At 55.9% G+C, this 16,460-nt stretch overlaps 7 protein-coding genes across 7 annotated transcripts in view; 4 read left to right on the top strand and 3 right to left on the bottom strand.

Moving 5' to 3' along the window:
• Window positions 1-545, top strand: part of SODALDRAFT_308943 (hypothetical protein) — a 1,364-nt gene extending 819 nt beyond the window's left edge. Inside the window, exon 2 of the mRNA XM_028609095.1 lies at window positions 45-545. Coding sequence (XP_028467347.1) covers window positions 45-395 — 351 coding nt within the window. The 3' untranslated portion in view covers window positions 396-545. The remainder of the gene's footprint in view (window positions 1-44) is intronic.
• Window positions 546-808: 263 nt separating this feature from the next.
• Window positions 809-2,527, bottom strand: SODALDRAFT_292926 (NAD(P)-binding protein). The gene is made up of 5 exons (XM_028608704.1): window positions 1,839-2,527; window positions 1,613-1,724; window positions 1,449-1,539; window positions 1,284-1,368; window positions 809-1,156 (listed from the first exon to the last, which is right to left on the bottom strand). Exons 1-5 carry the CDS (start codon window positions 2,303-2,305, stop codon window positions 934-936), a joined length of 978 nt encoding a protein of 325 aa, XP_028467346.1. The 5' UTR covers window positions 2,306-2,527; the 3' UTR covers window positions 809-933.
• Window positions 2,528-3,067: 540 nt separating this feature from the next.
• Window positions 3,068-3,981, top strand: SODALDRAFT_132153 (hypothetical protein). Its single transcript, XM_028606712.1, has one exon. It carries the CDS (start codon window positions 3,399-3,401, stop codon window positions 3,894-3,896), a length of 498 nt encoding a protein of 165 aa, XP_028467345.1. The 5' UTR covers window positions 3,068-3,398; the 3' UTR covers window positions 3,897-3,981.
• A 718-nt stretch (window positions 3,982-4,699) lies between these two features.
• Window positions 4,700-5,587, top strand: SODALDRAFT_273788 (hypothetical protein; the record flags this gene model as incomplete). The annotated part of the gene is made up of 1 exon (XM_028607919.1): window positions 4,700-5,587. One exon carries the CDS (start codon window positions 4,700-4,702, stop codon window positions 5,585-5,587), a length of 888 nt encoding a protein of 295 aa, XP_028467344.1.
• Window positions 5,588-8,499: 2,912 nt separating this feature from the next.
• SODALDRAFT_322921 (amidase) lies at window positions 8,500-10,961 on the top strand (the record flags this gene model as incomplete). Its single annotated transcript, XM_028609772.1, has 6 exons — window positions 8,500-8,633; window positions 8,729-8,831; window positions 8,940-9,447; window positions 9,590-9,606; window positions 9,696-9,816; window positions 9,898-10,961. 6 exons carry the CDS (start codon window positions 8,500-8,502, stop codon window positions 10,959-10,961), a joined length of 1,947 nt encoding a protein of 648 aa, XP_028467343.1.
• A 209-nt stretch (window positions 10,962-11,170) lies between these two features.
• Window positions 11,171-12,668, bottom strand: SODALDRAFT_331653 (hypothetical protein). The gene is made up of 4 exons (XM_028611502.1): window positions 12,385-12,668; window positions 12,046-12,078; window positions 11,813-11,989; window positions 11,171-11,702 (listed from the first exon to the last, which is right to left on the bottom strand). Exons 1-4 carry the CDS (start codon window positions 12,470-12,472, stop codon window positions 11,353-11,355), a joined length of 648 nt encoding a protein of 215 aa, XP_028467342.1. The 5' UTR covers window positions 12,473-12,668; the 3' UTR covers window positions 11,171-11,352.
• Window positions 12,669-13,683: 1,015 nt separating this feature from the next.
• SODALDRAFT_132091 (hypothetical protein) lies at window positions 13,684-15,749 on the bottom strand. The gene is made up of 2 exons (XM_028606711.1): window positions 14,039-15,749; window positions 13,684-13,891 (listed from the first exon to the last, which is right to left on the bottom strand). The coding sequence occupies exons 1-2, from the start codon at window positions 15,594-15,596 to the stop codon at window positions 13,722-13,724; spliced, it is 1,728 nt and encodes a 575-aa protein (XP_028467341.1). The 5' UTR covers window positions 15,597-15,749; the 3' UTR covers window positions 13,684-13,721.
• Between the last annotated feature and the right edge of the window lie 711 nt (window positions 15,750-16,460).

Here is a 16,460-nt window from a genome sequence, read left to right as displayed (position 1 = left end):
TATGAAGAAACCCCAGCTTTCTAACGACGAGACGTGAAATGCAGGTCAAGGAGCTTCTCAAGGAATTCCAGAACATGAAGGCCGAGGACCCCGCCTACGTCCCCAAGCTGAAGGAGCTCTGGTCCGTCCTCTCCGAGCACATCAAGGAGGAGGAGGAGAAGGACCTGCCTTCCCTCGAGCAGGCCCTGAGCTCCGCCAGCGGCCAGTCCGAGTCCATGGCCAAGAGCTTCGGCCACACCAAGGCCTTCGTCCCCAGCCGCAGTCATCCCTCCGCTGGCGAGAACCCTCCCTTCGAGACCGTCATGGGCTTGATGACCGCGCCCATCGACCATCTTGCCGACCTCTTCAGGAAGTTCCCCGACAAGACCATCTCGCCGAACCCTTCTACCAAGTGAGCGGTGTTGTCCATGTGAGGGAGGAATGAGATGGCTGATTGCAGGGAATGATTCGTCGCCGCCCGGAAGTTTAGGACGCTATATGTTATAGTATGTAATAGAGAGGTGAACTGTACAGTAAGGCATGAAAACATAACGATTTACGCCGTTCCATTCCTTTCTCTTGTCCATCTCGCGCGTCTCTTACTGGCATCAATGCATAATTTCCGTAACAAGATGTACTCGCGGCGAAAGTACCTAGGGATCTGTTGATTTTCGACAGATTCACGAACGAGGTGCATGAAGACATAGTCCTCCGTACCTTACCTACGTAGTCTACCTTTTACAACCCACGAAACGTCTGAAATGGGAACAGAGACAGACGCACTCCGTAAACAGAACGCCCAAGTGCAATAAAGATTTACATTATTTTTCGACTGGATTATAGAAAGCTATTACACGGACGCCACACAGCAACGGCCCTTCTGCCTTATTGTCACTAGCCACTCGGTGTCGGTCCGACTTCGCTCCTCGTCTTTTATCCGTACACAGCTCCCACTCAATGGTGGCGTTTCACCCGCTTAGCGGTCTGGAACTCGCCTATGTACATCTTGAAGAACTCGTCCACCTCGGTGGGCTTCTCGCCCGTGACGTAGTGGAACGCCGAGGTGGAGATGTAGTTGGTCTTGCCCTCCCGAACAAGGCTGTAGTACTCGAGAAGGTATTGCTGTTCCGACTGATCGCTCTCCGACTGCGCGCGAAGGATCTTCCTGGCCTCAGACCTAATAATCACCCGGGGGAAGATGGATTGTCAGCATGCTTCCCTGTGATGAGAAGAAAAGGAAAATAAATGAAAAAAAGTATCCGGCCGGGCATGTTTAGAGAGTTGCGGGGTGACTTGAGACTTACTCGGAGATATCCTCGTACTGCATCTGCTTGCCGAGTACTTTGGATGCTGCCGTAGCAAGCTCATCGCCGGTGCAGAGCATAGGGCCTTAGGCGTAGATGGTTAGTCAACCAGCTCGGTCGTAGGGGAAACGGGGTGAGAGGAATAGTGAGTAGTGATGTTCGTACCGGTGACAACCATCATCTGGCCGCGGTGCTTATCGTCAAATCCGTGCTTGCCCTTGCCAGTGAGAACGTGGGCTGCCACTTGGGCAATGTCCTGTGGAAGATCGTGAGTCACTGCCGCCTTTCTCAACTTCTTGGCATGAGAAGACATTGGAAGGTCAACTTACACCCAAGGCCACCGGAGCAAACTTGTGGTCCTTTCCAATGGGCAACGGGATGACGCCCTCCGTCTGCGCTTGCGGGGCATAAAGCAAGAGATTTTCGGCGTAGAATCCAGCCCTAGAAAGCATGAAAGTGTCAGATATTCAAAAGGGACCCGTCACACGGAATATACGCCGAAGTTGAAGCATAGCAAGCATAGCTGGTTCAAAAAACGGGCCACGAAACACTCACCGAATAACGACGGGAGAATGACCAAGCGGCGTGTTCGGGTCGCCCTTGGTCGCCAGCGTCATAGCCTCGAGGTCGATGAACTCGCGGAGTCGAGGCTGCTTCTTCGGGTCGGCGTAGTCGCAGCCAACCGAGCTGATGAGGCAAACGTTGTTCACGCCGGCCTTCTGAGCGGCCCTGACGAGCTCGGCGGCGATGTCAAACTTCTCCGCGTGCGCGGGGGGGATGAGGCAGATGGTGTCACAGCCAGTCTCCTTGAGGGTCTTGACGACTTCCCGCTCCCGGCCGGGGACGTGGTGCACGACCTTGGCGTTCATGGCGACGAGCTCCTTGGCCTTCGGGTGGGAAGGGTCCATGGTCAGGGCCGTGACCGAGTCGACCTTGCTGGAGAAAGGATCCGACAGGAGGAGCTCGGCGATGGCGAAGCCGGTCTGGCCTTCGGCCGCCGTGATACAGACGTTGCGGGACATGACGGCGTCTGTCAGTGAGGAGAGGTGAGGTTGCTGATACTCCTGGGAGGTTTAGTGCTTCAGAAAGATCTACAGGGAAACAGTGATCTGGTTGGTAGAGTCGGAAGCGCGAGAGGTTGTTAAGTGAATGGTTGGGGGTTTGGGGGGAGGGAAATCTCGTAGATGCAAGACTTATAATTATGGTAGGAATACTTGGTGGGAAGGGGGTATGGTCTCCTAGGAGGCTTGCTTCCTTCCTCGTTTCAACCTCCTTCCCGCGCTGCGACATGGCTGGGAAGGCACAGGCAAGAAGCGACTTCCCTTTTTGCACCAGGATGATTTAACTCGGTCCAATCCCGTGTTTCTGAGCACATGGTCGCGTCATGGGTTCGAGCCATGCTAATATTGATGATTCATCCCAACCTGGGGAATTGATGTTTCTGGACGTTCACTTTGGCGTCTGCCTGCAGGGAAGGCCCACGCCTGCCTACGATGATCTGCCAAGTGAGACCTGGAGAAGGAACTTTGATCCTCATCTCTAACAAACGCGCACTGGCAAAACAATTAGTGCTAGGCGGTTGGCCGGCTCGGTGTAGTCGCCTAGCTGTCATCGTGACAACATTGGAAACGTCATTCAATTCATTGTGAGGTCCGTACGAGGTACAGGTACGTTATAAGAGAAAGAGGGTGAGATAAGATAAGATGTGGACCCATGACGGACGAATAAAACTGCCGAAGAAAGTTAGTAATCACAAGGACCTTTGTCTCGGCTATAGTTGTCCGACCTCTTTCCAAACTCCTTTCTTTCCCTTTTCAACAACCGGCATCACGTTTTCCTTCTGAGCCTCACCGGACATGCCTGTACCTCTCCCTGTGCAATACACTACCTTACACTACACGTGTACGTGTAGATGGACAATATGGTTTTATGCATATTCTTCCCGAGACAAGGACCATACCGGGATGCTTTCCTGCCATCGACTGGTCGCCATTCGCCTCAAGGCGAAGTACTCCGTAGGGCTTCTCGCGGAGCAGACGGCGCGTTGTTTGTTGTGTCTCGGAGTGTTTGCCCTGATGACGTACATGCCTAAGCCATGGTTAGTTGCGAGCTTCCATGTTCCATGGTCCGTTCCATGGTCCGGACTATGGGCGAGCGGGTGACATGCTTGACGTTCATTCTACCAACCCCCCGTCGACTTCAAACAGGACATCGTATAAGCTTCGCCCACGGATGGTGGAGGATGTTGGGTGCAGGAGCTCACTGCTGGAGGGTTTCATTTACAAGTTATCCCACGAAATCTCACAGAACATGGCGGTACTCAAGAAGTACATACGAAAAGGGGCTCTTGGTGTTCATACATTTCGAGGACACGCTAGCGCCATGGCTGGTCTAGCTTATGGACTCGGGCCAATAAAGACAGCACAGCCACTTTTTAACTTGCCCCAGATAACCCGCCCCAACCAAAACCAACCATTTCATTCCAGTGTTTACTCGAAACTCAGAGGTGTCCTTTTGTTCCCAGGCTCACAGACAGCAATCGCGCAGAGATATATCCGGAAGCGAGAACGGGATTCTTTCAAGGCCAGATCTGTGTCTCGTACCAAAATTTAGACAGAAAGACGAGGGAAGACCAAGCAAGGGAGATTCCCTAAGCCCTTCGTCTTAGGCTGCCCATTCAGCTATCAGCAGCTCTCAGGCCTCGTCATCTTTTTGTTCTACCTCTTCCTTCGCACAACCCACAAATTTTCAACTCTTGTGTCCCCGCATCTACACCTTCCAACATGTGCTTCGGCGACAAGGACGGCGGAAGGGGTAACGACCCAGCTCCCCGCCCGGCCCAGCTGGGTGGTCGTGACAACTCCAGGTCCGGCAGCGTACGCAGCCGGATGAGCGAGAAGAAGCCGACGGGAGAGCAAGGCGAGCAACGATACCAGCAGCAAGAAGGCGAATCATCGGGAGCGAGTGGCCACTTCAACAGCAACAGCAACTTTACCGTCGGCCCCGGCCCTGCGCAAGGGGACTTTGCACCTCCTCCAGGCCCGCCGCCTGGCTACCCGACAACCCGGGCTCAGTTTTCGGATCATGCTGTCTATGCGCCGCCTCCGGGGCCCCCTCCTGGGATTGGCGCGAGCGATGAGTTTGCCCCGCCTCCAGGACCACCTCCTGCACATCGGTATGCGGCTCCGAATAGACCTCCGCCAGGCCAAGCCCGTGGCGGCGACTTTGAACCACCAGCAGGGCCCCCTCCCGGTCAACACTACGCGGCTCCAGATGGACCCCCTAGTGGTCAGTACGCACCTCCCCCGGGCCCTCCCCCGCAGGCACGGCCTGACGATGACTTCGCTCCCCCACCGGGACCTCCACCTGGCCATTTCGGGGACTACGCTCCTCCTCCTCCAGGACCCCCACCTGGTATGTCTGGCGACTACGGTCCTCCCCCCGGACCTCCACCCACCAGCGCCGCGCCGGGTAAGGAACAACAACACAAATGGCAGGTGGCCGTGCCGGACACCGCACTGTTCCCTCCGCCGCCGGCCTTCTTCAGCGGCTACGACCGATCCCCGGCGAACAACGCGTCGGAAGAAGACGCCGAAGCGGGCGAGGCGTGGTGCGAGCAATACCCCCTCCTCCCACCCCAGCCGCTACCGGTGCAAGCGCTCCAGGCCCAGGCGGCGCACGAGATCAGCCTGCTGTTGCCGCAAGGGTTCCGGGGCACGCTCGCCGCGTCGGCGCCGGGGGTCTGGGAAGGGCGCACGGACGTCATGGCCAGGGACAGCTGCGTCATCGGGTACCCGCCCATGTACTCGGCGGCGACGCAGTCGCCTCTGGTGACGGGGCGGGCGTTCAAGATGTACTACGAGGTGCACATCCGGAAGGACAGCCGGCGGGACGAGGTGGATCTGGGGTTGGGGTTCACGGCGCTGCCGTACCCCAACTTCCGCATGCCCGGGTGGCATCGCGGGTCGCTGGCGGTGCACGGGGATGACGGGCGCAAGTACATCAACGACCGGTGGGGCGGGAAGGACTTCACGGAGCCGTTTGTGGTGGGCCAGACGGTCGGGATTGGGATGTCGCTGGCGCCGCGGGGGGATGGGACCATCAACGTGGACATTTGGTTCACGAGGGACGGGAAGTTGGTGGGAGGGTGGAACCTGCACGAGGAGAGCGACGCGGAGCAGGATCTGCCGGTGACGGGGTTGGAAGGGTTGCATGACCTGAGCTGTGCCATCGGGATGTTCGACCAGAACAGCTTTGAGGTCATCTTTGACCCGAAGAAGTGGAAGTATCAGGATAGTTTCTAGAATCTAGGTGGATTGGTCGGTCTGCCAATGCTAGGGGACGAGTAATAACCAGTAGGCTCAACTTCAAGTAGCCAATAATGTTGTTCGGAAAGAGGAATGGAATTGTTTTCCGTTTTGGGCCTGCGTCTTTGTATGTAGGTGGTATGCGTTATCATTGTGCAGTGCCAAGCGATGGGATGTTGCGGTGTGGGATGGAAGACGGGTTGTATTACGGCTGCTCCGGACTCGCTCCGGATATGCGTACCGTATGTAAGGTATGTATTATCAGGGATTGAGCAGTGCAGAAGAGCAGAGAAAAAAAAATCTCGTGATATATTCGAGGGCGGGGTGAGGAGCAGGTTTCATCGTCAGAGGGGCACCGATTTTGGCAGCGTATCTATAAAGGACGAAATACGGGCCTACGTGTTTATAGAGTGACTGGTCATCTGCAGGTAATTACCGATAACTTTGGTAGGTAATCTTGAGTGTTTTATGATAGGTATAATATAGGGATCCCATGATATACCGTGGGCGTGGGGGTTTATCAGTATGAGGGAGAACAAAGGAGAAAATGAGAAGAAATGAAAATTGAAAAATGAAAAAGCAAGGTTCTGTCCACTCCCCGGTTCACTTCCCCTGCAATGCCTTTCGCCCGTAGCCATGCATCATAAGATGGAGGACGGTTCACACCATTCTTGGACGAAGCTTGGCTTCTCCGGACGAACCTCAAGCCTACACCCTCTTTCGACCGTCTTTTGGGCCGTTTCAATCCCCTAATAGACCATGCCATGCATTCCGCCAGGAAAAGGAGAGACAACGCTGACGAGGGAGATGATCCTGCACGATCCCGTAAGAAAGGTCTTGCCTAGAAGGGCAATTGCTGGACCTGACAGCAAGCCACTCGGACAGATTGGGCCTATGGTTCACGCCATCTGCCGCTCTTAGTGCCAACGGCCACAGCGGCCTTGTCCGGAGAAGCGCGCTAGAAGGACCCCCCCAGGATCGCTGAGGATCGAGGAGGATTGATGTTGTTGCTATTTATGTTTAGGACCTTTGGAGATTTGGAGAGAGCTGATGTGCGACAGTGGTGGGTGTCCTTGGTCTACCTAAGGTACGGGATTAAACTCACCTCACCCGCTGCCTGTACTCCGTAGGTACCTTAGCCTGTGCCGCTCATCTTGTCATCGTGTTGGCTGCGTGCCTAAGGTAGGTGTGGTATTCGGTAGTTGCTGCATGGGAGGGATGAGACATCGTTCATAAAACCAACCCAACCTCGACATTACGTGCTAGGAATTTTGCCCCGGTGTCAATGTAACAGATGTACCGCCACGTGTATGATGTAGGTGACGTGCTTCGTAGGAGAGTGCTCAGAGCAAGAAGGGGACTGACGGACAGCCTGTTGTGCCTTCTCCCTCATTCCAGCAAGCGACCCAATATGCAATAGGAAATGAAGGCAAGGACGACCACGACTTTTAAAGTACGAAGCATCCGTATTTTGTACCCGTACTTCATACAACGTACATCGTCAACCTCCCGCGAGCTTCGAGTGAATTAAGGTACGTGTACACGTGTAGTGGGAAATAGTCCGTTGCTAGACGGCGGTGGACGAATCGCAAGTGCCGGCTTCGATGGTTCTTGGAGCTTTGGGTCCACCCCCAATCACACACCCCCCACCCCTCTTTTTAGGTGGGTGCTTTTGGTCGTTCCTTCCTGCGTTTGCAAGTTGTGTACCTTGCTTAAAGGTAGGTAAGGTACGGATGTCCCGACGGTGAGAGAACTGTAAAACATGAAACTGCGTGCTCCTATTGTACAAAGTACAACTGCCAGTGTGCCTGCGTTTCTCTTTGCCCTCCAGCATCTCCGTCTCTGACTTTACGTTGTAGACATTCAACCATTCAACCGGAGATCATCGATCCAGATATCGAAACATCGAAGCATCAAAACGGCAGCGTTTACCCTTGTCCGTCCATCCCTCCTCCCTGCCATCACCAAACATGGGTACCTAGCCTACCCAACATGGCTCCTGCGTCAACCTCTTTGAGCTAGGCCTGCTGGGACCTCCATCTCATCTCGGCGACGTCGTATCTGACCCCCTCGTGACATGTTTTCCGGCGGGGCCACGATAGGACAAAAGGCTGAGTTGAGTTGAGGTGCGGGTGCGGCGTGGGTGCGTGGCAGGATTCCCACGCCGTTCGCGTGAGACGAAAGAACAAGAACATGCAGGAAACCTGTGAAGGCCGTGCTATGGGGCTGCAGGGAGAGGGATCCCACGGTGCCGCGCTCGGGACTTGCGTCTGCTCTTCACCCACCGCTGTCCCTGTTGCTGTCTCCCACCGCTCTCAGCCCACCACGTTCTATCCGGTCCAACCGTCGTCTCCGATTCTACGGCGGGCGGTCCGTGTGTCTGTTCTCGGACCCGGCGTAGCCTGTAGGTAGGTGCTAGGAGAAAGATACCATAACGGCTTCCCAATAATACCTATCTATCGGTCCTGGCTATCGGTCCTGGTCAGATCACTGCCGCCCCTTGCTCTCGCTAGCCCCCCATTTTCCTATAAGGATAACATGGACCGCTTTCACCGCGCCCACATGGAAGCCGTCGCATGGTTCGGAGAATTTTCTTACAGATCTCCCAAGCCTTCTTCCTAACCTCGTCCTTCGTTACTGGTCAACATCAATGTCCAACGGTCAAGCGACGAAAATCAGGAAGAAATCCAAGGTTTTCACACCAACGTACGAAACTAATACATACAAATACCGGTGCTTTTCCTCCTCGATCAAATAACCCCGGAAAAAACCTGGCTCGCACAACGTCCGTTCTATCGCAAGCGAACCGAATCGACCGATCACAAACCGTCCACCACTACGGTCCCGGGGTCAAATTGATCAACGCCCCCAACGAGTATCACCAATCTCCTCCTACGAGGCAGGCCCTCATGGCCCCCAACCGGCGGTATGCGAACTACCCGGGCGCCCAACGGGCCCCTCGTCAGCCCAAGGCAGAGGAAGCCCCCAAAGACGACCAAAATCCCACTCTCCGCGGTCACGCTCTTACCGTTGCCGGCAAACTGTACGTTTTGTGTTCTCAACATTTGGTCATCCAAAACCAACATAACATTGCTTTCGATGCTTATATTATTCTGGACTGACCTCCACTGCCTTCAGCGCTGCCAACTTGGGATTTGTCCGCCGCTACTTTTGGCACAACGCCAAGTTTGGCCTCATCAGAGAGATCCCCGAACTCAGGGACTACAAGTACAGGCTACAGGTGAGACCAGATGAACCAATTCTATGCCACCGAAGCCCTGGCACTCTTCAGAGCAAGGTAGCTCCGAAGAGGACGTCCTGACTGCTGACACCGTTTCACCCTCCCCAGCCTGATGTAATCCCTCTCCGCGACGGCACCCCGGTGCCTGACCTGCTCCACTTTGGGCCCGAGCTCACCGCCCCGACGCCCCCCGACGCTCCGCGCGGCTACATGACCTGCGCCGACTACCACGCCCTCTACGCTTCAGGGACCGTCACCCCGTACCAGGTCGTCTCCGCCCTCATGCCCCTGACCCGCCGCGGCCAGCGCCCCAAGGGCAAGTACGAGACCGCTTGGGTTCCCAGCCATGGCAACGGGGAGGCTCTCGCACTCGCCGCCGCTCAGGCCTCCACCGCGCGCTGGCTTGCCGGCAAACCTCTCGGCATCCTCGACGGCGTCCCCATCTCCGTCAAGGACGAGATCGATGTCAGGGGATGGGTCTCGCACTCCGGCATGAAGTACAACCCGCGCCTCAAATTCTTCCAGCCCGCCGAGGAGACAAGCTGGCCTATCAGGAAGCTCGAGGCGGCTGGTGCCGTTGTCGTTGGCAAGAATAATATGCACGAACTTCGAGCTGGTGAGTTTTCTAGTCTCCTCACCTCCTTACCTGTGACCTCTCGGTCTCTTGGCCCCTTGACCCCTTGGCCTCCAGACTCCCCCACTCCCCGCTCTCAAAAGTAAACCATATCATAAGCTAACGTTGTGCCTCCTTTCTATAGACACTTGTGGCTGCAATGTACGTTTTCCGCACACAAATCCCATCTCTCTCCTGCACTGCACGACATGAAATGGAACGGCCGGACGCTGACTAGACACTCGACACAGCCGAACTGGGGCACGCCCACCAACTGGCACAACCCCAAGTACTACCCCGGTGGTTCTTCATCCGGCGGTGCATCAGCAGTCTGCTGTGGAATGGTCCCGATTGCCATCGGAACCGATGCTGGTACGTCCCTTGTTTGAAAGCCCAGCACTCCAAAACACGGTTCGCAGCTTCGGCGCCACTAACACGGATGCATGTGCACAGGAGGCGGCATCCGTATCCCCGCTGCCTTCACCGGCCTCTACGCCCTGAAACCCACCCATCACCGTACTGTGGTCATGAAGCACTCGAGCTGTGTGACAGGTCCCATGGCTGCTTCCGTCGCTGACCTGACTATTGCGTACCGCATCATGTCCCAGCCGAACCCCGACGACCCCGTTCAGTCTCTCTTCACCCCTTCGATTCCGATGTCACTAGATCCAAATACGGCAAACCGTCGTCGTGTCCTTGCCGTCGACAGCTCGTGGTGGTCGCAGGCCGACAAGGAAGTGGTGGCCCACTGCGACAAGGCGCTCGCGTACTTCTGCTCCGTGGGCTACTCGGTTCTCGACATCAACCTCCCGTACCTGCGCGAGTGTCAGCTCGCCCACTCCGTTCTGACCATCACCCAAACCTACCACGACGTGCGCGAGGCCTTCCCCCCACCGGGACGCTTCTTCGACCACATCTCGGCCCAGAGCCGCCTTTTCCTCGCCGTGGCATCGCAGACCCCGACGGCCGACTTCCGCGCCGCCGGCCGCCTCCGCCAGCTCATCATGTCCCACCTCGCCCACCTCTTCGAGCAGTATCCCGGGATCCTCTTCCTGACCCCGACCACGCCTACCCGCGGCTGGCGTCGCGACGAAGGCGACGCCGAAGCGGGCTTCACCGACGTGAACGCCTCCATCCGCAACATGATCTACATCTTCCTCGCCAACCTGACCGGGTGCCCGGCCGTTTCGGTACCGGTGGGCTACGCCAACGCTTTCGGGGGCAGCAAGAACGGCACCCGCCGGCTCCCCATCGGCATGCACGCCATGGCCGAGTGGGGCGGCGAGGAGCAGCTACTCGAGTTTGCACGCGAGGCGGAGGTTTACCTCAACACGAAGGTGCCGGGGGGCCGGGTCATCCCGGAGGGCTGGGTCGACGTGGCCGAGGCGGCGGCCAAGAAGTCCAAGGTGGAGAGCGACAATGCCAGCATCCTTTACAACACGAGCGTCAAGAGCATGAAGTTGAGGAGCAGCTTGAGCATGATGAGCGTCAGCACCGACGCGACAATGTCACCATGAGGGGACGGCAAAGAACAAAAAGGGGGGATATTTCAACTCTACTTTTCATACAGATGGGAGGAAGCTTTTCTCTGCGGCTTTTCGAAGACTTGCACGCAGAATTACTTTTCGTTCTCGGAGGACAAGCCGGGCCAAACGAAACACGGATATGAGATATGGGATGGGATATGGCGACGGAGCGATTTTTTCGGATACCCCTTCGTTTCTTTTTTTTTTTTTTTTGGCATTACATTATGGAATGAATGCGGCGGATAATTGTATATATATGCCATGGGTCGGACATTTGATATTTAAAACGTTTAAAAAGAAACTTTATATATTCAACTCTCTCACTCACTCACTCACTCCCTCACTCCCTCACTCCCTCACTCCCTCACTCCCTCAAGCAAAATCACTTCAAAAACTTGGAGGCCATGTCGACCAGCCCGCCGGCACCGCCCTGCTTGACCTGGCTCTTGAAGAAGAGCTTGAGGGCCATCTCGCCGGCCTGCTGGATGACGCCCTCCTTGGTGGTGCCCTGCTTGACGCGGCCGTCCTTGGCGCTGTCGTCGAAGAGCTTGCTGCCCTCGGCCATGGCAAGGGCGAGGAAGCCGCCCTGGGTGTCCTTCTGGCCCTTGACCTCGCCGCTGTTGAAGCGCTTGAGGGCCTGCATGGCGGCGGCGGCGCCGAGGGACTTTTCGTCGGCTTGTTCCTTGGCGCCGGCCTCGCCGCCGGCGAATTTCTTGTACATGGTGAGGATGTCTGTGGGCGGGGGTTGATACGTCAGTGATGGGTTGTTACTTTGCTTTCTTTTCTTTCCTTGTTTTAAGAGAGATATATATATATATATATATATATAGGACAAAACGCACCATTCTCGTCAACGTCTTCCTTCTCGACCTGGGCCTTCTTCTGGCCTAGCGTGCCGAGGACGTTGGAAAAGAGGTCCCTGTCGCCATGCGACCCGGCTTGACGCGCAGCTTCGGTGGCGGCGGAGCGGAAATCGTCGTCGTCACCCCCGGGGATCGGGTACGAGCCTCCGGTGCCCTCTGTAGGAGGGGTCAGGATTGGGGCGAGTGGATGGAGGAGGTTGGTGTCAACTTACTGTTCCCGCCAGGGAGCGCCTGAGGTTGGGGGGCTATATGGCACGAGGAGGATCGTCATGTCAGCCTTCTGAGGGAAGAAAAAAAAAAAAAAAAGAAGAAGAAAAAAGGTCTCGTCGATAATGTAATTCTCAAAGTCATTGGTGTTGGAAAGTCCCATGTTCCCATTAGTCGGTCCCGTCGTGATGGTTGTTGCTCTGCACCCTGGCTGCCTTTACTGGCCGTCATCTCATGTTGGCCCAAGCCAAGCCGGGGGATGACGATGCCAAGGGAGGAAGAAGGACGAGGCAGGGGGGGAGAGGGGAGAGGGAACAGGGGTGGGTCTGGAAGCAAAAACGTACGCTGCTGCTGCTGCTGCTGCTGCTTGTTGTCGTCCTTGTCGGTCTGTTCCTGGAGAAAGTCCTTTGCTGTGCTGAAGAGCTTGTCCATCGTGACTGTGGTTGAGATGCTGAATTGAACGGTGGGTTCGTAGTCAAGGTTTCGTTCGAGTTGGGAGGGATCTATTCGTTGTGTAAAGCTGGTTGCGAGGGCGGAAGAGCAGGACAAGACGACGACGGACGATGATGAACGACGGACCGAGGAGAGAATGAGGGGTCGTCCCCCTTTTTAGCTGGTTACTTTACAGTTCTCCGTATTTGTTTAGCTATCATCGAACCATGCGCAGCTCCCCTCATTTAGCAAGGCCGTTCTAGCTGGACCGGCATCGCAAAAGCAAGCGTTCAGCGCCTCAAGGTCGTGCTAGAGAGCACTACAACGTACAACGTACAAGCTCCGTCGTGGAGGGCCATTGGTCATTGGTCAGGACCGGTGGTAGCGCAGCCACCACATGTCCACTAGGTACCTCACCATATCCCCGGGCAGGACGAACACCTCAGGTACCGTGTACGAAGTACAAAGGGACTTGCCTCTTTATATTGTGTGCTGTACAACGTACAGAACCACGGGTCAACGATCGATGCAGTGGTTCAGCTGGACATGGGGGTCTGTGTTACGGTACGTGTTACCGTACTCAGTAATTACCACCAAAGCCCCATCACCTTTATTGCCCCCGCATCTGCTTTGCTGTCATTACCCCTCGTCCTCCCCCCTGGCACGACAGACTAAGGTACCTGTGGCGTACCTTAGGTATCTTATGTATTCGTACTTCATCGACAGCACGTGACAGCGCGTGGGTGGGAGGCCAAGTAATTGAAGCGGGTTTGGTTTGCGTCTTCGTTCCGTTTTGCCTCTCGGCTCGAAATTTGTTATCGTCATGCTCGCTCTCTCGCTACTACATGCTGTGTTGCCTTGTCATCTCTCCCCCCTTGTGCCGCGTAGATTTAGGTGCAGGTATATATGCATGCGTCGGATCCCCCATGTCTCGCTGCCGCGGCATGAACAGAAATCGAGGGATAACCGCAGCACCTTCGATATCCTGGATTGCTGGGCCGACCGACAGACAATCAGCGTGTTGCTCCGTGAAGGTAACAGGCTGCTGTCCCGCTTTGGCTCCGACGCAGAGCTTGACGTGATGCGATGGCCCTCGAAAATTGAGTCCGGGCAGGCAGGTCAGCCGTTCGTGTATATCGGCTGGGGCCTTTGTTGCGTATATATGCCAAGATAACCAGATAACCAACCCCTCCAGCCTTGTCTTTCCATTTTGCTTTTGTTTGTTTCGATTTTTTTCGTCTCTTCCCTTTCAGCTATTCCCGACTCCTGACGGTTCGGGTTGCATCGCTTCGCCAGTGGCATGGCCATTGCCATTGTGCTTGTTTTTCTTCTCCTTCTTGGCCCACCGCAGACCGCAGGCGTTGCATAACGTTTTAGGACCGTTGGGACCCTTGCGCCATTCGGGGGAATCGAGGGTACCTATGTCGAAACGTCCTCGTCAGTCCAGGACGGGTTGACTGGAATGTGGCGACGAGGAAGGCAAAAAAAAAAAAAAAAAAAAAAAAAAAAAAAGGAAAGAAAAAGAGAGAAGAAAGGGAAGAAAGGGAAAAAAGGGAAGAAACCCACCGCAATCCGTGCAAACGTATTCCTCCACCGTCTTCTGCTTCTTCTTCTTATCTCCCGCCCTGAAGTCTCTTCCCGCCGGGATCGCGATCCCCGCATCGCCCTTGATCAGCGCCGGGCTGGCCACCCCCGTCGTGATCCCCCGGCTCCGCTCGCCCTCGACGTACCGCAACCCCGTAAGCATCTCGATGGTGTCGGCGTGCGACCCCTCGTAGCGGGCCATCTTCTCCGTCAACGAGTCGGGCCGGCTATTGGCCACGCGTTCCAGCGCGTCGCGCGTCAGCGTCGGGTTGAACCCCGCCGCGTCGGACAGCGGCAGCGGCGGCTGCGGCTGCTGCATCTGCATAGGCACCTGCACCTGCATCTGCCCCTGCATCGCGCCGTCCGAGCCCGGAGGGGGAGGTACCGCCACTGTCCCTGCTGCTGCTGCTGCTGCTCCTGCTCCTGCTACTGCTGCGGCGGCCGCCGCCGCAGGGGAGCGGGGATTCGTCGTCCCCGGCACGCTCGTCGAGGTATCCGACCGCCCCGACCAACTCAGCATCCACTGCCTCTGCGACTCCTCATTCTCCACCTCCTCCTCCCTGCGCAGCTGTGCGATGCGGCGCCGTAGCCGCTCGTTCTCGATCTTGTGCTCGAGGAACGAGTCGAGCAGGGCGGCGTTCTTGGTCGGGTACGGGCGGGCCATCATGAAGACGGCCTGGCAGAAGGCGGACTTGTTGTGCGGGTTGGGCGCGAACTTGGCCGACGCGATGTGGGCGTGGCCGACGGCCTCGAAGACGGCGTAGCTGCCGTCCTTCCTGCGGAAGCGGTAGAAGATGCGCAGCGGGTTCGCGGTCGCGATCGACTCGTTGAGCTCCGCCACGAACACGCCCACGTCGTCCGGGTGCACGTAGTCCTTGATGAACTTGTCCGTGATCTCGTCCCCCGTGTAGCCCGTTAGCCCTAGGATGCTCGGCGACACGAACCGGATGCGGCCGTTGGCGTCGAGGATTTGTAGGAAGTCCCGGAGCTCCTCGACCACCTTGGCCGGCCAGTTTCGCCTCTTGGTGAACTCGGTCAAGGTACTCCCGCCGGACGGGTTCGAGGAGTTGTTTGTTGCTGGTGCTGTTGCAGTTGTTGTTGCTGCTGTTGTTGCTGCTATTGTTGTTGTTGTTGTTGTCGTTGTCGAGGTGGTCGTCGCCGGCTGTGGAGTGAAGTTTCTGCCGCTTTGGGGCGAAGGGCCCGCGCCGGGACCGCCGACCGTACTGTCATCGCCTGTACCGCTGAATACGGTTGCGGCCGGCGTGAGTTGGCTCACGGATTGTTGGGGGACACCCGCCGCTACGGCATCATCGTACATGATCGGACCGGTGGAAATAGGAGGCGTGCTCAACTGAGTATTGAGTTGGCCGATTAGCTGGCTGTTGAATTGTTTGTCGAGCTGGTCGTCTATCTGGTTGTTCATATGGTGATTGAACTGATTGAAGGGAGACATGACTCCATTATGCGATGCGGTTGTGTCGTCAAGGTTCATGGGGGTCGGGTCCAGGTCGCCCAACATGGAGTTGTCTAGTAGCGACATGAAAGTGGGGTCGCTTGCTAGCTGTGAAGAAATAAGAAATCGTCAGTGAGACTCGATGCAAGGGGCAAGCCTCGCGTCCCCGGTTGATGTGGCAGAGGGAATGAAGATTGATTGTGGTCGGGTGGGTAAAATGAAGAGCTGAAAAGGATGGGGGGCCAAATAAGCAGAAGAAGAGAAGAAGAAGGGAAGTGGGGAAGAGGAGAAGAAAGAAAGAAAGGCAAAACAACGACAAAAGGAAAATCAAACTAATATGGCCGACATGAAAGACGCGGTTGCATGATGCATGGATTGAGGGCATGATGACGATATGATGAACGAAAGAAAGCAGCCAAAGATATTCAATAAAAAAAAAGGGAAAATGAAAATGAAAATGAAAATGAAAATAAAAATAAAAATCAAAATAGATATTCAAAGGAAAATAAAAACGGGGCGGGGACTCGGACTCACAGCATCAAGCGTGGCCGGATCAAAGCTCTCAAAGCTGTAGGGGTACGCTCCGTCGGAAACGGGGGTTGGGAGCCCGTCAGACATGGCGACAACCAACACCCAAACGACCAAAACGCAAAACGCAAAACGCAAAACGCAAAATGGTCCCTGGAAATCTGGGGGGTTCTAGGCTTCTGGGGTTGCTTGGATTTAGTGGGGGGGCAGCAGGAGCAGGACCCTTAGGACCCTGAACTGAGATGGTCACAAAAGCCCTTTGCGCTTTCGGTTAAGGTATAGAAAAGCGATAGGGGATCGCGGGGAGATCGACTGTCCTCCGTACCTGTAGTGGACGAACTTTCGGTACTTTGGCGGAAGGTAGGTCCTTTTTTTTTTTTTTTTTTCCTTTCTCCGGGGAGTCTCGAACGGTCGACACGGCAT

This window comes from Sodiomyces alkalinus (assembly GCF_003711515.1).
Source record: "Sodiomyces alkalinus F11 unplaced genomic scaffold SODALscaffold_3, whole genome shotgun sequence".
NCBI lineage: Eukaryota > Fungi > Ascomycota > Sordariomycetes > Glomerellales > Plectosphaerellaceae > Sodiomyces > Sodiomyces alkalinus.
This window is presented reverse-complemented; position numbering and strand designations above follow the sequence as displayed.